This window comes from Haliotis rufescens, unplaced genomic scaffold (assembly GCF_023055435.1).
Source record: "Haliotis rufescens isolate VD_foot unplaced genomic scaffold, xgHalRufe1.0.p SCAF_25, whole genome shotgun sequence".
Classification (NCBI taxonomy): Eukaryota; Metazoa; Mollusca; class Gastropoda; order Lepetellida; family Haliotidae; genus Haliotis; species Haliotis rufescens.
In genome coordinates, this window is record NW_025963946.1 from 746,493 (window position 1) to 764,746 (window position 18,254).

General features: G+C 40.2%; 1 protein-coding gene across 4 annotated transcripts in view; it reads left to right on the top strand.

Annotated features, from left to right (window-relative positions):
• Positions 1-18,199, top strand: part of LOC124141367 (E3 ubiquitin-protein ligase RNF13-like) — a 36,254-nt gene extending 18,055 nt beyond the window's left edge. For 3 of the 4 annotated variants that reach the window (XM_048402233.1, XM_048402234.1, XM_048402235.1), the window contains exons 2-10: positions 1,232-1,355; positions 1,739-1,825; positions 1,976-2,101; positions 6,807-6,897; positions 8,763-8,959; positions 10,503-10,596; positions 11,768-11,848; positions 12,556-12,768; positions 14,556-18,199. In XM_048402233.1, the coding sequence (XP_048258190.1) occupies positions 1,245-1,355; positions 1,739-1,825; positions 1,976-2,101; positions 6,807-6,897; positions 8,763-8,959; positions 10,503-10,596; positions 11,768-11,848; positions 12,556-12,768; positions 14,556-14,815 (1,260 nt within the window). In that variant the 5' untranslated portion in view covers positions 1,232-1,244 and the 3' untranslated portion in view covers positions 14,816-18,199. Of the gene's footprint in view, positions 1-1,231; positions 1,356-1,738; positions 1,826-1,975; positions 2,102-6,806; positions 6,898-7,141; positions 7,227-8,762; positions 8,960-10,502; positions 10,597-11,767; positions 11,849-12,555; positions 12,769-14,555 lie in introns of all 4 variants that reach the window. The other variant, XM_048402236.1, reaches the window with a different exon arrangement.
• The last annotated feature ends 55 nt before the right edge of the window (positions 18,200-18,254 follow it).

Sequence of the window (18,254 nt, forward strand, 5' to 3'; positions counted from 1 at the left end):
GAGCATCGCTTACCAGATTATGAAAGTGACAGTCGGAATGTGATTTCTAATCATGCAACCTCGATAAGTTAAACATGGGGTATTCCGAACGATAGTTACGGGTTTAATGACTGAATCCTTACAATCTAGACCATGTATTAGCCATTCCAGAATGTTTTTTTGTTCAGGTTTCAAATTTGTTATAGAGAATTTGCCCAAATATGTCTGAAGCGTAGTTGCTAATTTGAAATAAGTGCCGTTAAGCACGAGAAAGCTGCCTTCTAATTGGTCATTCCATTAGTCGGTCAAAGTTCGCGCAAGGTTGGTCTGACGTGACCTGTAATCGGATGACCTCAGGTCTTTGTTTAGCAGTAACGAGAACTAAGATCTGATTTTAATGAGATTGGCGTTATAAGAGCTTGGGTACACAATATCTTGGTTTGTATTATTGGAATTCAATGAAACTTGATATAAATAATCTCTAAAGTGGGGTTTCAATGACATCCTTCATGCTTTACATTGGTTTTGATTGATATTTATTGTTAGTCAATTGCACCTGGAAATCTAAAAAAACATATGTTTAGCTCATTGTTCCTCATGCTGTCAACCATTGGTTTGATAGTCTCCGAGACTTGATTATTTACAGAATGGCATGAAAGTAGGATGAAACACAATGACATTTCCTTTACTAGAACGTCCATTGAGCTTCATTGACGACAATGTAACTTTCTCGTTCCTGCAGAATCCTTATCAGCACTGTGTCCAAATATAGGCACTGCGCTGGTTGTAACCTCAATACAACCATCTTCCATGGTCCGAGGACTCCCATTGAACCTGTTTAAAGGGTGTAGCTGTTATTTCTTGTCTAGTATTCACTTACTCATCGACAGCTTGGTAATGAGTGATAAAATATTATTTAACACCCCTTTTACCAATGTTCCACAAATATCACATTGTTGGGGAATGGGGGACACCAGGAATGGGCTTTACACAATGCAACCTTGTTGGTAGCCTTGCTCCAAGGCTGTACTAAAGGATAAGTCTTTGTATGTGTAGTAATTCTATCCTTAGAATAGGCAAGTCTAGATAAGGACAACTTGTTCTTAATAGTTATGGAATCTAGAAATTTTGATTGAAGCTAATAATTATTTCCCTTGTGAAGAATGAGACCTGGGTCTTTTGTGTGACGAGTAACTTATTACTATGATCATGATGATTGTAATGATATTAATTGTTGTCATGTCTGTTACAGGTGAGCTCCCATCATGTTGGTGGACCGCCCAATCCCGGGGCATATCACCGGGCTGTACATCTTCACTGTACTCAACCTGTTTGCAATGCTCAACGTCTCACTCGTCAGCGGTGAAGTCACTGTCGTAAGTTGTGGTTGCTATGGCAACTTTTGTTAAAACTAATCTGATTTCCTGATTTCAGAATACTTGTAATGACAGTAGGAGAGTCAAAGACTCCAAAGGGAAGAGTGAGGCGTATGAGTGGCCCAGTCTACTAAGGCACCGCAAGAGTTGTGTACCTTAGGCGACTAGAAATAAAGGATTATGATTTGGAGTCTCAGATTCATCCTAAATATGTTTGTCAGCACCAGACCCAGTGCTTGTGGGTTTCACACAAGTGATAAATTTCTAAGGCCATCATCTTGTAGGGCGTTCCTCCCACATGAAGCTGACACACTGTGACATTACTGAAATATAAAGTGGCATCAAACCAAATTTAGTCACTCCTCCATTTTTGTGTTTGACAGCTGGACATCAAACAGAATAAGACGATTGTCATCTTCGAAGATATGGAAGCCATTTTTGGGCCCAGCCTTCCAACCAATGGCATCGTGGTAAGCAAATTGTTGTTTCGAAACAGATAATCTGTATTTCCGAGTTGCAAGGAGATTATTCTGTTATTGTTTTGTATGGTTCTCATCGTCTTTTTTCGGTAAAAAACTTGTTGACTCTTGTGTTCAAAAATCATTGTAATCTCCTAACAGGGTCGACTGATGTATGTAACTCCACGCAATGCATGCATGCCGGTGGATCCTCCCCCAGACATGCCAAAGGACGGAGTGGCGTGGATCGCTCTCATCGCCAGGGATCACTGCGACTTCGCACTCAAGGTGAGCTTTATACCATTCCAGGTTATTTCTTCAGTAGTATTTTTTTAGAAAGCTATATGTCCCAAAACAGATACAGAAAATGTTGAAAAGTTGTTCATTGTGGAATGTTCTGAAATAATGTAACTTTGAAATGCGTTGTTTATACTGATGTTAGATTTAGATACAATCGAACCTTGTATATATTTTGTCATTGAATAAGGGTCGGTCGGGTAGCCAAGTGGTTAATGTGTTCGCTTGTCACGCCAAAGTCCCGGGTTCGATTCCCGACATGGGTACAATGTGTGAAGCCCATTTCTGGTGTTCCCCGCCGTGATATTGCTGGAATATTGCTAAAAGCAGCGTAAAACCATTCTCACTCACTCACTCATTGAAGAATAACTCCAAGTAACTGATAATTTCAACATAATTTCAGATATTTTCATGAAGAACATTCCATTTTGGCTTAATGTCAGTTTTTAAGAATGTTTATATAGAAATTTGAAATCTCAGTCTTATCCCTATGAAAAGTGATCCTAAAGTAGAATTCTAAGCTTGGTAAGAGAGCTTTGTTGCATCTTTTGGGACGTTTCTTGGATTTCAACACGTTTTTTCACTTTAAATTCTGAGTGTCTGTTGTATTTCTTTTAGCCAATGAAAAAGAACTGTTCCGAATTTCAAAGCACACTCTGCTCTGACATTGTGGTACAGAGCCAGGTTCAATGTGTGCCCAGTGATGTTTGTTAATGGTAGTCTTCTCTTTTCACTTTTGTTTTCAGTAACATAGAAAAACAGACAAAAAAAATCATATTTTGAGAAAATGTGCTTCAACCTTCCACCACACATAACAACCTGTTCTCTTCCCCGTGTCCATGCACCCACGTACACCGAAATCAGGGCTTGAAAAATGTCTTCAACTCAAATTGTCTTGCAGGACAAGTAGATAATATTTTGTACTTGTCGTGCAATAGTTTCACTTCAGTTATCTCCCTTTAAAAACTAGTTTTGATATGTGCTGTGCAAACGCACTTGTTTATTTCTGTAACAGACTGTTGCCAAGTGTGTTAATGATATGAGTGACATGTATTTCGTTATTGCTTCTAGAGATGAAAACATATTTCAGGTTTGAAATTAGCTAATTGAAAATTATTAGAGTAAATTTAGAGATGAATTGATACGATTGAAGTATATGTGTTTCCTTACTACTTCCTCGCACTGCACATGCTGCCACTCGTCAATACGTACGGACTAATGGATCTTTCAAGCCCTGGCCTTACAAAATAGCTCATCCTTTTTGATACTTTCTTTACTTTGTGACCACCATGCCAGACCAACTCTGGTTTTGTGTTATTGTAACCAGATGGTGCGGATCAGTGCTCACACTATCGACCACTGATTTGGTCAAAGCTTGATCACAGTACTGGCTGTTTTGACATAGCTGACTATGGTGTGAAATTACATATTGATGTAAAAGCCTTCACGCCATGTTTTTGTTTAATCTAATAGTATGAGAAGAAATAAGGACTAGTATTTAATGAATTGTTGAATATGTGTGTTTTATATGTTGCTTTTCTAAAATCCTGTTAAGTGTTCTTTGTTTACCATGTTTACTGAGATTAATTTTGTAATTTCAGTCAGTAATGATAATTGTAATTCCAGACCTACAGCTGTTTGAATTTGATTTTGAATTTTAATATTCTTAAGATTTTTCTTAGTCTTTGCTTTTTATGATGTAAATGTTGTCTGTGCAAAGTTTTGTAAACTTGATTTTATCTACTTTGTCTCTCATTTAAGTATTCCTTAGAAGTCATATTTTGGAAGCCATTGCAAACTATTGCTTGTAATGCACAGTTTTCCCAGAAGAGTTAAAGATCTTCCATCTCTTAGTGAGCGAAACAGTGAAAATCATTTCAACATATTTTGGACATTTTGTTCTTTTGAAGTGTAGATGATGGAAAGGAAAACTGTGCAGCACTGTTTATTTGTTTGAATTTTCAGTTTTTTAACAAGGTATTCCCTCCTCCTTTCCAACTTTCCAAGCACAGCTCAAACCAGCACCTCTCCAGTATTGTGCAGACCTACCTTTGCTTTGAAATAGTCTTCTTGAAGCCTATGAAATATAGGACATTTTAGTTTCTGAATAATATGTGTTGTCTAAACTGCGTAAGGGAACCTCCATATGCAGTGCCGATCCCAAAATACAAGGATCGATAATTTGAATCCCCAGACTCTTGGTTTGTCAGCACCAAACTCGTACTCGTGCGTTTCTCCAAAGTTGTACACATCTAAGCCCTGAATCACTTGGGCCTTTCCTTCCAACTGAAATATGGCGTTAAACGAAAACTCACATTTTTATGCTTGTTGTGAGAGGGTCGGATCATTGTGGACTGTTGTGTAAGGTTCAAAGTAATCCCAACTTACTCACTGGTACCATTAGGGGTCAAGTTTTCAATTTAGAGGTGTCAAATAACATATAACATCTACATTGAAAGTGTCCTATTTCTGTCTTGAAAACATTATGATGTTGAGGTTGTTGACTGGACTTCAGGAAAACATACATGTTGCTATATCAGGCTATATCTACCCTAGCCATAGGATATTTTAGTCTTTTTCATTTACATCTTTTTTTTTACAACTGGATACAATAATTTCTGATGAAAAACATCAAAGTTTGTTTATTTATAAAACTGATTTCTTTATAAAAACCTATCAAAGTATTAACACTGTTTGGTCAGAACTTCCTTGTCAAGTCCACCATAGAGCTAGTTTGGAGCTGGCTCGTTGTGTCATCTGTCAACCACATGTCCGATTCTCAAACAATGGTATTTCATTGATAACCTTTCATGCATGGGAGGGGGCGGTCGGGTAGCCTAGTGGTTAAAGCGTTCGCTCGTCATGCCGAAGACCCGGGTTCGATTCCCGACATGGGTACAATGTGTGAAGCCCATTTCTGGTGTCCCCCGCCGTGATATTGCTGGATTATTGCTAAAAGTGGCGTAAAACCTCACTCACTCACTCACTCATGCATGGGAGGAATACCCATGATGTAGTCAGGAAACTTTGTAAGCAAGCTTTAAGGATGGCTGCTGGCCTGTGTTCAGAGTATGGTATTTTACTTTTTCTGAGAACATGAAGAAAGGTATGTTTGACTTTGTTTGCAGAAGTTAAACCATTCCAAGATTTTTATGGGTGACCCAGGAATAATAAACCTGTTCCGGTAAACAAAACCTATTCTAAAAAAGGTTGCCTAGTGGTTAAAGCGTTCGCTCGTCACGCCGAAGACCCAGGTTCGATTCCTGACATGGGTACAATGTGTGAAGCCCATTTCTGGTGTCCGCGTCGTGCTATTGCTGGAATATTGCTAAAAGCGACTATAACCATACTCACTCACTCACTATTCTAAAAAAAAAACATTTGTCAAAAACAATATGTCATTTGAAGCTTGCCATTCCTTTCTAGGTGAAGAACAATCTCGTGCTCATGGTTTAGCATCCAGGCTGTTCACGGAGTGAGTTAGAATAGGACAGACTGGGCCGCCATGGCCCAGCAGTAGTTTGAATGTCTGCCCTTTGAAACCTCCGAGTGACAAGGTTGCAATGAAGACTTGGAGTACCTGAGCATTCTGACTTCAAAAATGTGTCATCACAGACTATGATAATTGATATGGAAGCTCTGAATATCAATTTCTCTGGTGTCTCCAAAAATAGGTTGTTTGCATTGATTATCATTGTATTTTCCTCCCTGCAATGTATATTCACAGGCATTGTATATTCTAGGAACAAAAACAGAATGTTATGGCTGATAATAACCAACCTGTCCTAATCATTGCTAATTCAGCAGTATATGAAACTAGAACTACTTTCTCATACATATCTCTTCTGGGTGATACCATTGTTTGAATCAGCTATGTGTCAATACAATGATTTTGAATATGACATGATTTATGTTTGTTCTCCGCACATTTCTTATTTAAACAGAATTCACACTGAAAAACAACTCGTCAAGTTTCTTTTTTATCAATTGAACAAGGATCCTCTTTGTATAAGAATTTTAGTTTCCGATATACATTTGATCAGTTACACGTTTTGAAATACCGCTACCATTCATCACAACCCAGGATTTTATAATCAAGCTGGTCCAACTTTTTACAGGATACAAAGACGTTAATTTGGTTAAATGTTTGTGTGTTAAGGTGTGAAAATATTACTTTGTTTAGAAATATTTTTTCAGTCGTTCAATACATTTTTCTGATTGTTTGTGCGACTGGAAACTGTGACATTTCTGTAACATTGGAGAGAGAACATCTGCAAACCAACAAACACCAGACTTTTCAACATTTTGTCCTTTCTAGTGGAACTAACATAGAGTTATCTCCCTTCATTTCCATTCAGTATTTATTGAATATTCCTGATATGTTATTATACTAGAAGCAGGTTTTTTCAATCACTTGAGTGAATCATGTCGGTGTGAGTTACTGTTTTGTTCAGCTTGACGTCTGAAAACTTGAGTCATTGCCAATAAGCTTGATGTTCCCTTTTTTTTCCAAAGCATGTCCTCCTTGTTGCTTAGTCTGTGTGTCTTGACGATGCTGAGAACGTAGGCTTTGTCAGATCGGGATCAAGAGATGTACCGAAAGGGAGTGAAAGATCTGATTTTATAGAGATTAAAACACATCACAAGACTGTCCCCCAAAAGAGGCCATTGAAGAAATGGTTTGGTGTATTTTCAGGTTTTGCATGCGCAACAAGCGCAGTTTGATATGGCCATAGTTCAAAACAGCTTCAACAACGATGAACTCGTCAGAATGGGAGGAGGGAAATGTAAGTCATTTGCATGGTGTGTCGCCATGGAGATACTAAGCTTTCACCATGGTTATTGTTTGTTTCTGTAGCAACTGATTGCATGGTTTCCTTGGTTACATTAACAAAGGCGACCATTTTGAATACATCTCACTAAATCTCTGATTTGGGTGTATTCTGGATGGTGTCCTAATGTGCTTGTTCCTACGGTGATGGTAGATTCCTTGTTGGTAGATGGTGTAAGAATGCAGTGTGAATATTTCAGGTTTATAACGTGCAGCAGAGAGGTTACAATGTTGCTATTGTCCACAATTCACAGGGAAGGGACAAGCTTATTAGAATGCCAGGTGGTAAGTGTACTAACACCCCTATAGTCAAATGGAATAACCTTGTGTTACCTTATCATCAAATGGAATAGCCTTGAGATCCCCCAATCTAAAAAAGGAAGCATGCCTTTCTTGAAACAACAACAACAACAACACACACCCCCATTACTGGTCACGTCAGACCGACCTTTCGCGAACTCTGACCGACCAATGGAATTACTGACAAGAAGTCGACATTAGCCAATCAGAAGGCAGCTTTCTCATGCTTTACGGCACTAAATTCAAATTGGCGACTACGCTTCGAAACATATTTTGACAAATTCTCGCTTAAAAATTTGAAACCTGAACCAAAGAACATTCTTGAATGGCTAATATATGGTCTAGATTGTATAGATTCAGTCGTTAAGCCCATAACTATTGTTCGGAATACCCCGTTTTAAAGTTATCGAGGCTGTATGATAAGAAATCACACTCATGACTTTCACTTTCATGATCTGGTAAGCGACGCTCTGATTGGTCGGGTGAAAGGTTTTTCTGACGTGACTCCTATTGGGATGTCGTCAGGTCTTTGTTTAGCGGTAGCAGGAACTAAGATCTGATTTTAATGAGATTGCCCCAACCCACTCACACAGTTGTTTTTAATTATACTAGTATAAATTGAGTGGATTTATTGAATGATAGTTGAGGAAAGAATCATGGCTGATTGCTGTTTAGTTAGTGTTGGGTAGTCATGTCTACCAGATTGGAGCATGTACGTCCTCTACGGATACTCACCAGCATATTTCTAGAAAGAATTTAATATTTTCAAAATTGTTCCTGCTGAACTGTTTTTTAAGTCTCTTCTGTCACAATTAATTTTTAATTGTTGAATCTAACTGGTATTGTTCAGGTTCAGTCTGTGTCGTCATCTGATGAAAATAAGTAAAACAATGTGAACTTCAATGAAGTCTTCCGAGATCCTTCTTGTTCTCCACCTGGAGGGGGACCCGTGAAGATCCGGGGTAGAATAGGTCTTCAGCAACCCATGCTTGCCGCAAGAGGTGACTATGCTTGTCGTAAGAGGCGACTAACAGGAATCGGGTGGTCAGGCTTGCTGACTTGGTTGATGCATGTCATCGATCCCAATTGCTTGGATCGATGCTCATGATATCAATCACTGGATAGTCTGGTCCAGACTCGATTATTTACAGACTGCCATCACATAGCTGGAATATTGCTGAGTGCGGCGTAAAACAACAAACCAACCAACCATATGGAGGGGGTCCCTCATAAACAAAACAGCCTAACAATGGTACTTGTTGTTACCCTGTCTGGCGCTCGGCTAAAAGAGAATGAAACAAGGACTGGCAGGCTCGGAGTCAGTATACTGTGTCTGAGTGAGGTATCCTTGTTAAAACTACATCATGGTGTCTCAACATTTGTCTGGACTAGAACAAGCAGCCACACCCACACATATGTGAAGCAGGTCGCTATTTAAGTGTAATAATCTTGAACAAGACATTTAACCTCACCACCTCACTTGATGTCTGTGCATCCTTTAATAAATGTTCATCATTACAGATGGCAATGAGATTAACATCCCCTCAGTATTTGTGGGATACCACAATGGCATCACCCTTGGCTCAGAATACACCTACCAGAACAAGAACATCCTCATCAACATTGACGACGGTATCCCTGACATTGACTACAAAGTCTACCTCTGGCCCTTCGCCATCGTCATAGGAACATGCTTCTGTCTCATGTTGGTGTTTATGGTAGGTATCAGTTTGTCAAGTGTATGAGGTTAACTTTGATTTAGGGCAGGTTCACACAGCGCCGATTATGGCTCCCGTTTGACATCAGATAGCGCTACGACACGAAAAGTGAAAAAGTCAGATTACTATCCTCAATGATCTGGAATGTCCTGTCAATGTCTGAACGCAGTCGTATATGTTCGTAACAGAGTCCTACGGTTTGGGAAAGGTCCAGATAGGTCGGCCAAGCACCCCTGACTGTATGGTGCGTCCTGTAACATTCGGGAAACTCAGCCGATTTTGTCTAGTCAGATTACAATCGTGACTATGCAATGACTGGTTCTGCTGCATCGGATAAAAATCGTTACAATGTCCTGTGTTGTCTGGACGGTGTCCTGTGGATCAGGACACTGTCCTGATGAACGGGCATGAATTGGTCATTGCCATTTTGTAGATTGAGTCCAGATTGCGTCCAGATCTTTCCGAATGCGAACCGTCACAATCTGATCTCTGTCGGATGGCATTCGGGAGACAGATTAGGTCGTTTTCTACCATGCGGAAAATACAAATCGGATCTGATTCGGATTGAGAATGGGAGAATCGGGAAGCCTGGACACTTCCTGAACATATCTGTTTGTTTGTGAATATCCTGCCACGAATCACAGGATCTTGATCAGACTTGTGACAAATTTTAATCGGGAATGGTCCTATCAAGGACGGCAGTAAAAACCCTGAATGTGTGACTGAGCCCTTAGCAAGCGTTACTGCATCCTCAAATATAACCTCAGTTGTGGTGTAACAAATTCCCTTTCCTCATATATGACCTTTTCTTTGTCGTGTTCACATGGCATGATGTTAAAGATAGATGTCCAATCAAATCACACTGTTCTTGAAGGAAGGAGTGCATCAGTTTTCAACTTTAGTGTGTTGTCTAAAATCTGTCCGTTAGCATAATGACTTCCCTCCCCCTGTCTTAACACGCATGATAATTCTTCTCCAACTCAACATCATGTGATGTAACATATCAAGGGCTAGCTAGTTGAGGCTGTGATTTAGAGTGTAAATCTATCCAGACTCATGATTTCAAACTCAGGAGCAGGAGTTTAGTGCAAAGTTAGTGATGATATCATAAGAGAGTCGGAGCTCGTGACATAACTTCTGAATCGGAGCTGTGATGGCAAATAGGTATAGATCATAATTGAAAATGATCAGGAATTAGTTATTACAGGTGGCACCTGCTAAAATGAACTGTCTTACCATAATCAGGATAATTACCATTAGAAAACAGCAGGAAATACTCATATTTCACACTCACTCACTCACTCACTCACTCACTCACTCACTCACTCACCTTTAGCGATGATGTTAATCATTGTTTGCTGATGTGGGAGAATAGCTATGTGATCCTCTGAAGTTATAAATCTCACAAAGTATCGATGGAATGTGTTCATGATAAGCATGGGTGAAAGAAACTTAAGTAGGCCTTGGAACTAATGTCAAAAAAGTATTGAAGACTCTGAGATGTTTCCATTGCAAACCTCTAACAGCAGCCGTTCCCTTTCAGGTTGCTAAATGGTGTCGTGACATCAGACGCCAGAGAAGGTCAAGGTTATCGAAAAGACACCTTAAAAAGATACCAATTAAGAAGTTCAAGAAAGGTAAGCACTGTAAATATCAAAGGAATTGACCGACATGGAGAAATGTTCTTAATGTACTCCCTGGTCATCTTGGACAATTGGACAATCATGGCCCTTTACAATCTGTGAATGTTGTTGGGCAGGCCCTTTACAATCTGTGAATGTTGTAGGGCAGATGTTGGTCAGGCCCTTTACAATCTGTGAATGTTGTAGGGCAGGTGTTGGTCAGGCCCTTTACAATCTGTGAATGTTGTAGGGCAGGTGTTGGGCAGGCCCTTTACAATCTGTGAATGTTGTAGGGCAGGTGTTGGGCAGGCCCTTTACAATCTGTGAATGTTGTAGGGCAGGTGTTGGGCAGGCCCTTTACAATCTGTGAATGTTGTAGAGCAGGTGTTGGTCAGGCCCTTTACAATCTGTGAATGTTGTAGGGCAGGTGTTGGGCAGGCCCTTTACAATGTGTGAATGTTGTTGGGCAGGCCCTTTACAATCTGTGAATGTTGTAGGGCAGGTGTTGGTCAGGCCCTTTACAATCTGTGAATGTTGTAGGGCAGGTGTTGGTCAGGCCCTTTACAATCTGTGAATGTTATAGGGCAGGTGTTAGGCAGGCCCTTTACAATCTGTGAATGTTGTAGAGCAGGTGTTGGTCAGGCCCTTTACATTCTGTGAATGTTGTAGGGCTGGTGTTGGTCAGGCCCTTTACAATCTGTGAATGTTGTAGGGCAGGTGTTGGTCAGGCCCTTTACAATCTGTGAATGTTGTAGTTAGGGCTGGGACGGGTAACTCGGGGGCCCGGGTCGGGTGGGTACTAAGTAGGACCCGGGTACCCACAGGACTACCCAGACCAGTAGTTAGTCATGTGATATATTGTTTAATGACAAAAATATCTAGAACTCTCTGGTTACACTACAAGTCACTAATGTTCGCATTTCTTTCTGACTATGCACCCATTCCTTCTGATTTTTCATATGGTTGAATAAAGGTATAACTTAATACAACTTCAGTGTATGAATGACCAGATTGTTTAATATGCGTATCTAAACACATTTTGCCAGGGCTATGCTAAAAATGTTCCCAATCTGACAATTTGAGACATCTGAGACCTACAGTGGGTACCTGGGTAGTAAACTTGGACTCGTCCCAGTCCTAGTTGTAGTGCAGTTGTTGTTCATGCCCTGTACAATCTGTGTTGAAGGTGACTACTACGACGTGTGTGCTATATGTCTGGATGACTATGAGGAAGGCGAGAAGATGAGGGTATTGCCGTGCTCACATGGTAAGGATAATCACATGATAATCAAATCATACTGACAACCATCTAACCAATGAAAAGGAAGCCTGTTATAGGCATAGTAACCCGTTGGTCTAAGACGGCATAATTCACACTGCAGAGTTGTGTCCCTTAGTAATGTCAGGATTGCCTGATGGGTTTGAATCCAAGATTTGTCCTGATTTTGATCCTTGGTTGCTGGAACTATACCCATTATCAGGAAACTAAAGTGGTAAACCATGACCTGCATCAAATCAGGTGTTCTTCCCATATTAAGCTGAAACACCATCATATAACTGAATTACTGTTCAAAGCAGTACTGACCCTGATTTTCACCATAGTGGTAAATGCCTACAATCTGCTAGTCTGTCTTACAGACCCTGATACAAATATATATCAAAAATAGCCCATGCAAGTCTATAATGTTTGGCAAGTCTAGATCACTGCAGTACAACGTATCTGAAAATGAAGAGAGTCACTGGGCTCCTTTTTATTATATTTTTATTAAGATAACTGAACAACTGTTTTTTTATGTACAATATGTTCATTTCAGAGACTAAATGTTAGTCTAACAATCTGCATGCCTTCAGGCTTTCATCCCATATTATATGGTAGCTGTAATGCTGTTTCAAGTGGTGCTAACCTCAACTCACTAATTCAGACTGGTTTGTAAAGTAGGGACAAAGATGAGTCCTCCATGCCTGGTGTTTCAGCCTACCATGTGAAGTGTATCGACCCCTGGTTGCTGAAGAACAAGAAGACTTGCCCGGTGTGCAAGCGACGGGTGATACCAGGCCAGGATGCCGAGTCCGACTCAGAGTCTGACGAGGAGAACAGCACCTCCACTACACCTACGGAGGCCACCCCCCTCCTGGGAGGTCAAACCAGAAGTAGTCCCAGTCGCAGGTCGACCTTCGACACTTCAGGTGTGTTTCATTCATATGTAGTCTATTGTTTGACACTACATATTCTCAGGATGTCTTTATTTTCTGTTCCCGTAACCGGTAATTGTGGTAATAAGGTAACATTGGACAAGTGAACACAGAAAATATATGCTCCCTCCAAGTCTTGATTCAGGAGTGGAATCTTCTGAATTGCTTGTCGTAAGAGGCGACTAGTGAGATCGGGTGGTCAGGCTTGCTGACTTAGTCGATAAATGTCATTGTATAGTCTTGTCCAGACTCGATTATTTACAAACCACCGTCATATGGCTGGAATATTACCGAATGTGGCGTTAAACAACAAACAAACAAAAAATAAATGTTTTCTTTTCACTTAACATTTGCAGCTTTAGAAACCTGAAACCTGAAATCCTAAATTACTGAGACCAAAAGCTCGAGGTAGAGGTACCCATAAGAGTACTGATAGTTTCCTACCTGTGGACAATCTCATTAAAATCAGATCTTATTTCTCGCTACCGCTAAACAAAGATCTGAGGACATCCCATTAGGGGTCACGTCAGAACAACCTTTCATCCAACCAATCAGATCGTCGCTTACTAGATCATGAAAGTGACAGTCGGAAAGTGATGCAACCTAATCATGCAACCTCGAAAACTTTTACACGGGGTATTCCGAACGATAGTTATGGGTTTAACGACTGAATCCATACAATATAGACCATATATTTGCCATTCCAGAATGTTCTTTTTTTCAGGTTTCAAATTTGTGATCGCGAATTTTTCTAAATAGGTTTCAAAGTGTAGTTGCCAATTTGAAATTAGTGCCGTAAAGCGCGAGAAATCTGCCTTCTGATTGGCAAATGTCGACTTCTTGTCAGTTCTTCCATTGGTCGGTCAAAATTCGCGCAAGGTCGGTCTGACGTGATCTGTAATGGGATGTCCTCAGATCTTTGTTTAGCGACAGCGAGAATTAAGATCTGATTTCAATGAGATTGACCTATGGAGTACAAGACATTATTACAAAATTGAAGTCAGGTACATAATCATTTGGGGTCCATAACACTTATGTTAGAGGCTGAATCTAGATTCAAGTACTATATCAGCAAGTCTCAAGGACCTGAGGACCCATCTTAATTTTGAATACTACATCCTTAGGATATCATTCATTCATGTTTATTGTGATAGGTCTGAAATATATCAGAATGGTGGATATTACATTATCTTGGAACTAGACTTACATCCCCTTGATTTGGGTACCCAGGTAGGGTCGGGTAATAGGGGGGTAGGTACCCGGATAGTAAATTTGGACTCATCCCAGCCCTAGTCGTCAGATTTTGCAGGAATATTGCGGAATCTTTGTATCATCATAAGTAATCACGCGTTTGTATTTGTTATGTTCCTCCTTCACCTGCGAATACATACATCAGAAATGTGGTGCAGTCGCTATTTTTTACGACCAAATCAATTGACGACCTGGTGCGTGTGAGAAGGCAGCCAGCGAGTGCTCTGTCCAATGGGTGCTCAGCTTACATGTACACACAGCCGTCTTTCTCATTTGACAAAGTTTATCCACAGGGAGGAGCTCATTTGACTCCATCTGTTAAAAACAGCCTCATTTCATTAGCTTGCCAAACTTAGACATGTCCCGATTTAATCGCCATATGTGTTCATGGAGGACGTAGTGTATATAAGCCTGTGAAGTATTGACGGTGCCTTACAATTTGCTTCATGAAAATAAATCCAACGTTTAAGTTAAGATCTTTATAGCGGAGCAGAGTTGATGTCACTCAGTGCTGTGCTCATTGTTTTCAGGACTCCCAGAAGCTGTGAGGGGAGAAGTCATGCCAGGTCAGGGGTCAAGGTCGGTCGAGGTTGAAGACGATGATGAGTCTGTGAACTCAGAAGAGGGGGCCGTCGGGGGAGTTGTACAGGAGTCAGTAGAGGTTGTTGTTGAAAATGAGAATTCACACAATATAAACACTAATTACGGATATTCAAGCGAAGAGGAAGTAAATGTTGTCAGTAACGACAAGAACAAGGAGAAAAAGAGAGAACTGAACCAAGTGGTTTGAAAAGACAACCTGACCCCCTGGAAACTGTATTTACCAGTCAATGATAATGAATTGGAAGAGTCCATCATATCATCAGAGGTAGAGACTTATGGTGATGTGGTGGTGATCAGTGATTAACGGATGATATTACAATGCTGTGATTAGATCAATGCTGGCAGATTGCTTGTTGAGTCAGGTGATGATTTCAGCAAGTGGGATGAAGTTGAGGATAAACGCAGAGTAGCAGGACAGTCTTGTTATTGAAGATGTTTCTTGTGAGTTGAGTAATGCTTCAGGGTTAATGTGAAGTCACATTCGAATTGGTCCCTGGTATTAAGCTGGAAGTGGGGCATCTAAACCTCACCCCGATAACAAGGTCGTGGACTTCGGGTGGTGTGCAGTTTGACCTTGATGTACTTTTCTTGGTGTTACAAAACTGAACTTATAGTTTTTTAGTTATTTGAAAATAAGAACGTATATACATTATTCTATGTGTTAATAGTAATGATGTGAAAGTTGGAATGAGACACCCACCCAACCAATCTGGTGCCTTGTCTCTTAAGCCAATCAACAGCCAAATACACTGAACGGATATAAGAATGCTTGTGATTGGTTAGCCCGTGGAGGGAAGTATGTCAAGTCTCACCCTACCACAGGGAAGTGAGATAGTTGTGATTATCAGTTGAAGCTCTGCTGAAGCAGGCTTACTGCAGGACGGTTGAATTTGAAGCACTGCTGAGCTGATTTAATGTTTCAGCATTGCCTAATTAATGTTTCAGCATATTGAAGCATTGCTGAGGTAATGCTGCAGCATTATTGAAGCATTGCTGTTATAGTTAAAGCATTGCTGAGCTATTGTTTCATCATTGAAGCATGGCTGAGTTGATATTTCTGTGACTGCAGCAGTGTTTCAGCTCCTGCCACAGTGACTCGCTCACATAGGAAAGAGTTCAGTCATGAAGCCAGTTTAAACCATCTGTACCTCTGCTTAACACTGTATGAATGTGTGACTGTAATGTGACTGTTCTAACCACTCTTCACAGACACTCTTCCATGTACTGCATGCTCTAGGCAAACAATGTTTGATATTTTTCTTTGTGTGTTGATTTGTAGGATGTTTCAGTCATTAGTACCATTATTTGTTCTTCATGTTGTGTTTATTGTAACCACGATGACTTCTTTCAGCAATTATTTGAATGTATTTATTGTAGGCGAAGTCTTTCAGGTTCAATTGTCAAAATAGAACATTCCATGGTACCATTAAGTCCTCCCTGATTACGGCCAGAGGTCAAGAAACTGCCTGCCCCAAGCAAGACTGCTTTAAAACAGAAGATGCCAGTTTCCCCCATGATGGCTTTCACTGCCCCTTCGATGACACAGAAGACTTCTGAAACATCTGCAACAATCTCTACCCATGGAATGTCCTTCATTAGTGACAGATAGCCAGGGCTCCAGGTGATTGAGGAGCCCTGTCTAGCATAGGACTCGGTTCCTTAGTCTGTCTCACAGTCCCTGAACCTTTGTATTTTCCCTTCCACCCAGCCCTTACTGTAATGCTTACCTTAATGAAGCAAGTGTAGATTTTCCTCGGGTTCATGCCTGAATCTCCCATCTCACTGGGGCTCCTTTTCAATTCAAAGGCAGTTTGTTTCTATCAAAATTATATATTTTCAGAGACCTAGCGTTAATCTGTTAGTTCCTGAGCAATATTTGAACAGTTGAGTAGCTTGATGGTTAAAGGGTTGACTCCTCACGCCATGGACCTGGGTTCAATTCCCAGATGGTTACTATATACATGTGAAGACCTACTCGATGTTCCCAGTCTCAATGGCTGTAATAGTGCTTAAAGTGATGTATAACATGCCCACTTAAATCAGTATGGGTCCCCTGGTCCTATATATTTGATATCTGGTCCATCACTTTCACATGGAATGGGTAACTTGACCATGTTGGCCATATCTATTCACATCAGTCAGAAACTCAAGTGTGCAGGGAGAGGAGGTTTCTGTTGCCACAGAGTTGAAGTTAACGATAAGAGTTTGTCCACGTTACCTCTGCCTCGAGAAGCTTTGAGGGACATATATCACCAGTGGAAGTTGTCAATCTATTAGTGTTTCTTATTGTTCATTATTTACTTCGAACTTATACATCCACAAGTGCTTTTGACAGTTCTGTGCTTGACAGAGGTATAAGGTGGGGTTACAAACGTAAGAATCAGTTTGAGAAGTAAAACAATGTACATCCCCTTCAAAGAAACTGAAGTAGTTAAAGTAGTTTGATGTTATTTATTATGAATTAATTGCTGCTTCCAGAATTAGTGTATTTTGATTGTTAATTTGTTTTCAAGCATCTAATTTGGAAGTGATTTTGTATTTCAGCTTCACCAACTCCTGTTTTGTACATGTTGTATTTCGTCTTAAGTTAGCGATTTCTCACTCATCTGTTGTACCAGGTATGTGTTAGGGCTGGGACGGGTAACTCGGGTACTTGGGTCAGATGGGTACCGAGTAGGACCCATGGTTAGTCATATGATTATATTGTTTAATGACAAAAATTATCTAGAACTCTATGGTTACACTATAAGTGACAAATGATCACATTTCTTTCCATGCACACATTCCTTCTGATTATATATGTTTGCATAAAGATAAAACTACAGTCAACTTCAGTGTATGCATGACCAAATCATTTTATACCTGTATCTAAATACATTTTGACAGGAGTACGGTCAAACGTTTCCCAATCGGACATTTTGTACCTATCTCTTGGGACCTACAGCAGGTACCCGGGTAGGGTCGGGTAATAGTGGGGTGAGTACCTGGGTAGTAAATTTGGACTCGTCCCAGCCCTAGTATGTGTGTATGTACTGAAGTTATTCAGTTTGTGATAACCACACACAATTGTTTACAGTATAATTTGTGCTGCTTATCCACAGCATTTTGTTGTCTTGCAGTGCTGGAATTCTTCGATATTTTAGCTTGATGTTATTCTGTTTTATACTAGTTCCACTGGACAAGCTGAAGTGTTGAGAATTCTGGTGGAAAACAGTAAGGTATATCATCTACACTGGATATATCCCAGGAGATATGATCATCTGCTTGAACTTATGGAGTTCCCATCATGTGTAGAGAATATAGTCACCGAAGGGAGATAACTCTCAACTCTGTATGGATGGCTTTGTTACTGTTGTCTTTTGAGGAGTATATTTGGGCTAGTCAGTTTTTGACTTGGCATATTGCTGTCCAGTGGAAAAGGTTGAAATAGAAGAACTCTGAGTTTGAAAATGAGGACAATGTTTTGGGACATTACAGTAACTTTCTCAACTACGTTTGATCAGACCAATTTCCTTCAGTTAAATCATTTCCAATAATGTCAGGACAGGTGATGCTACGTTGAAAATATGTCCACACAAGGCCGGTCAAAATAAAAATGCAAAGTTATTTATTTATTTATTATTTGA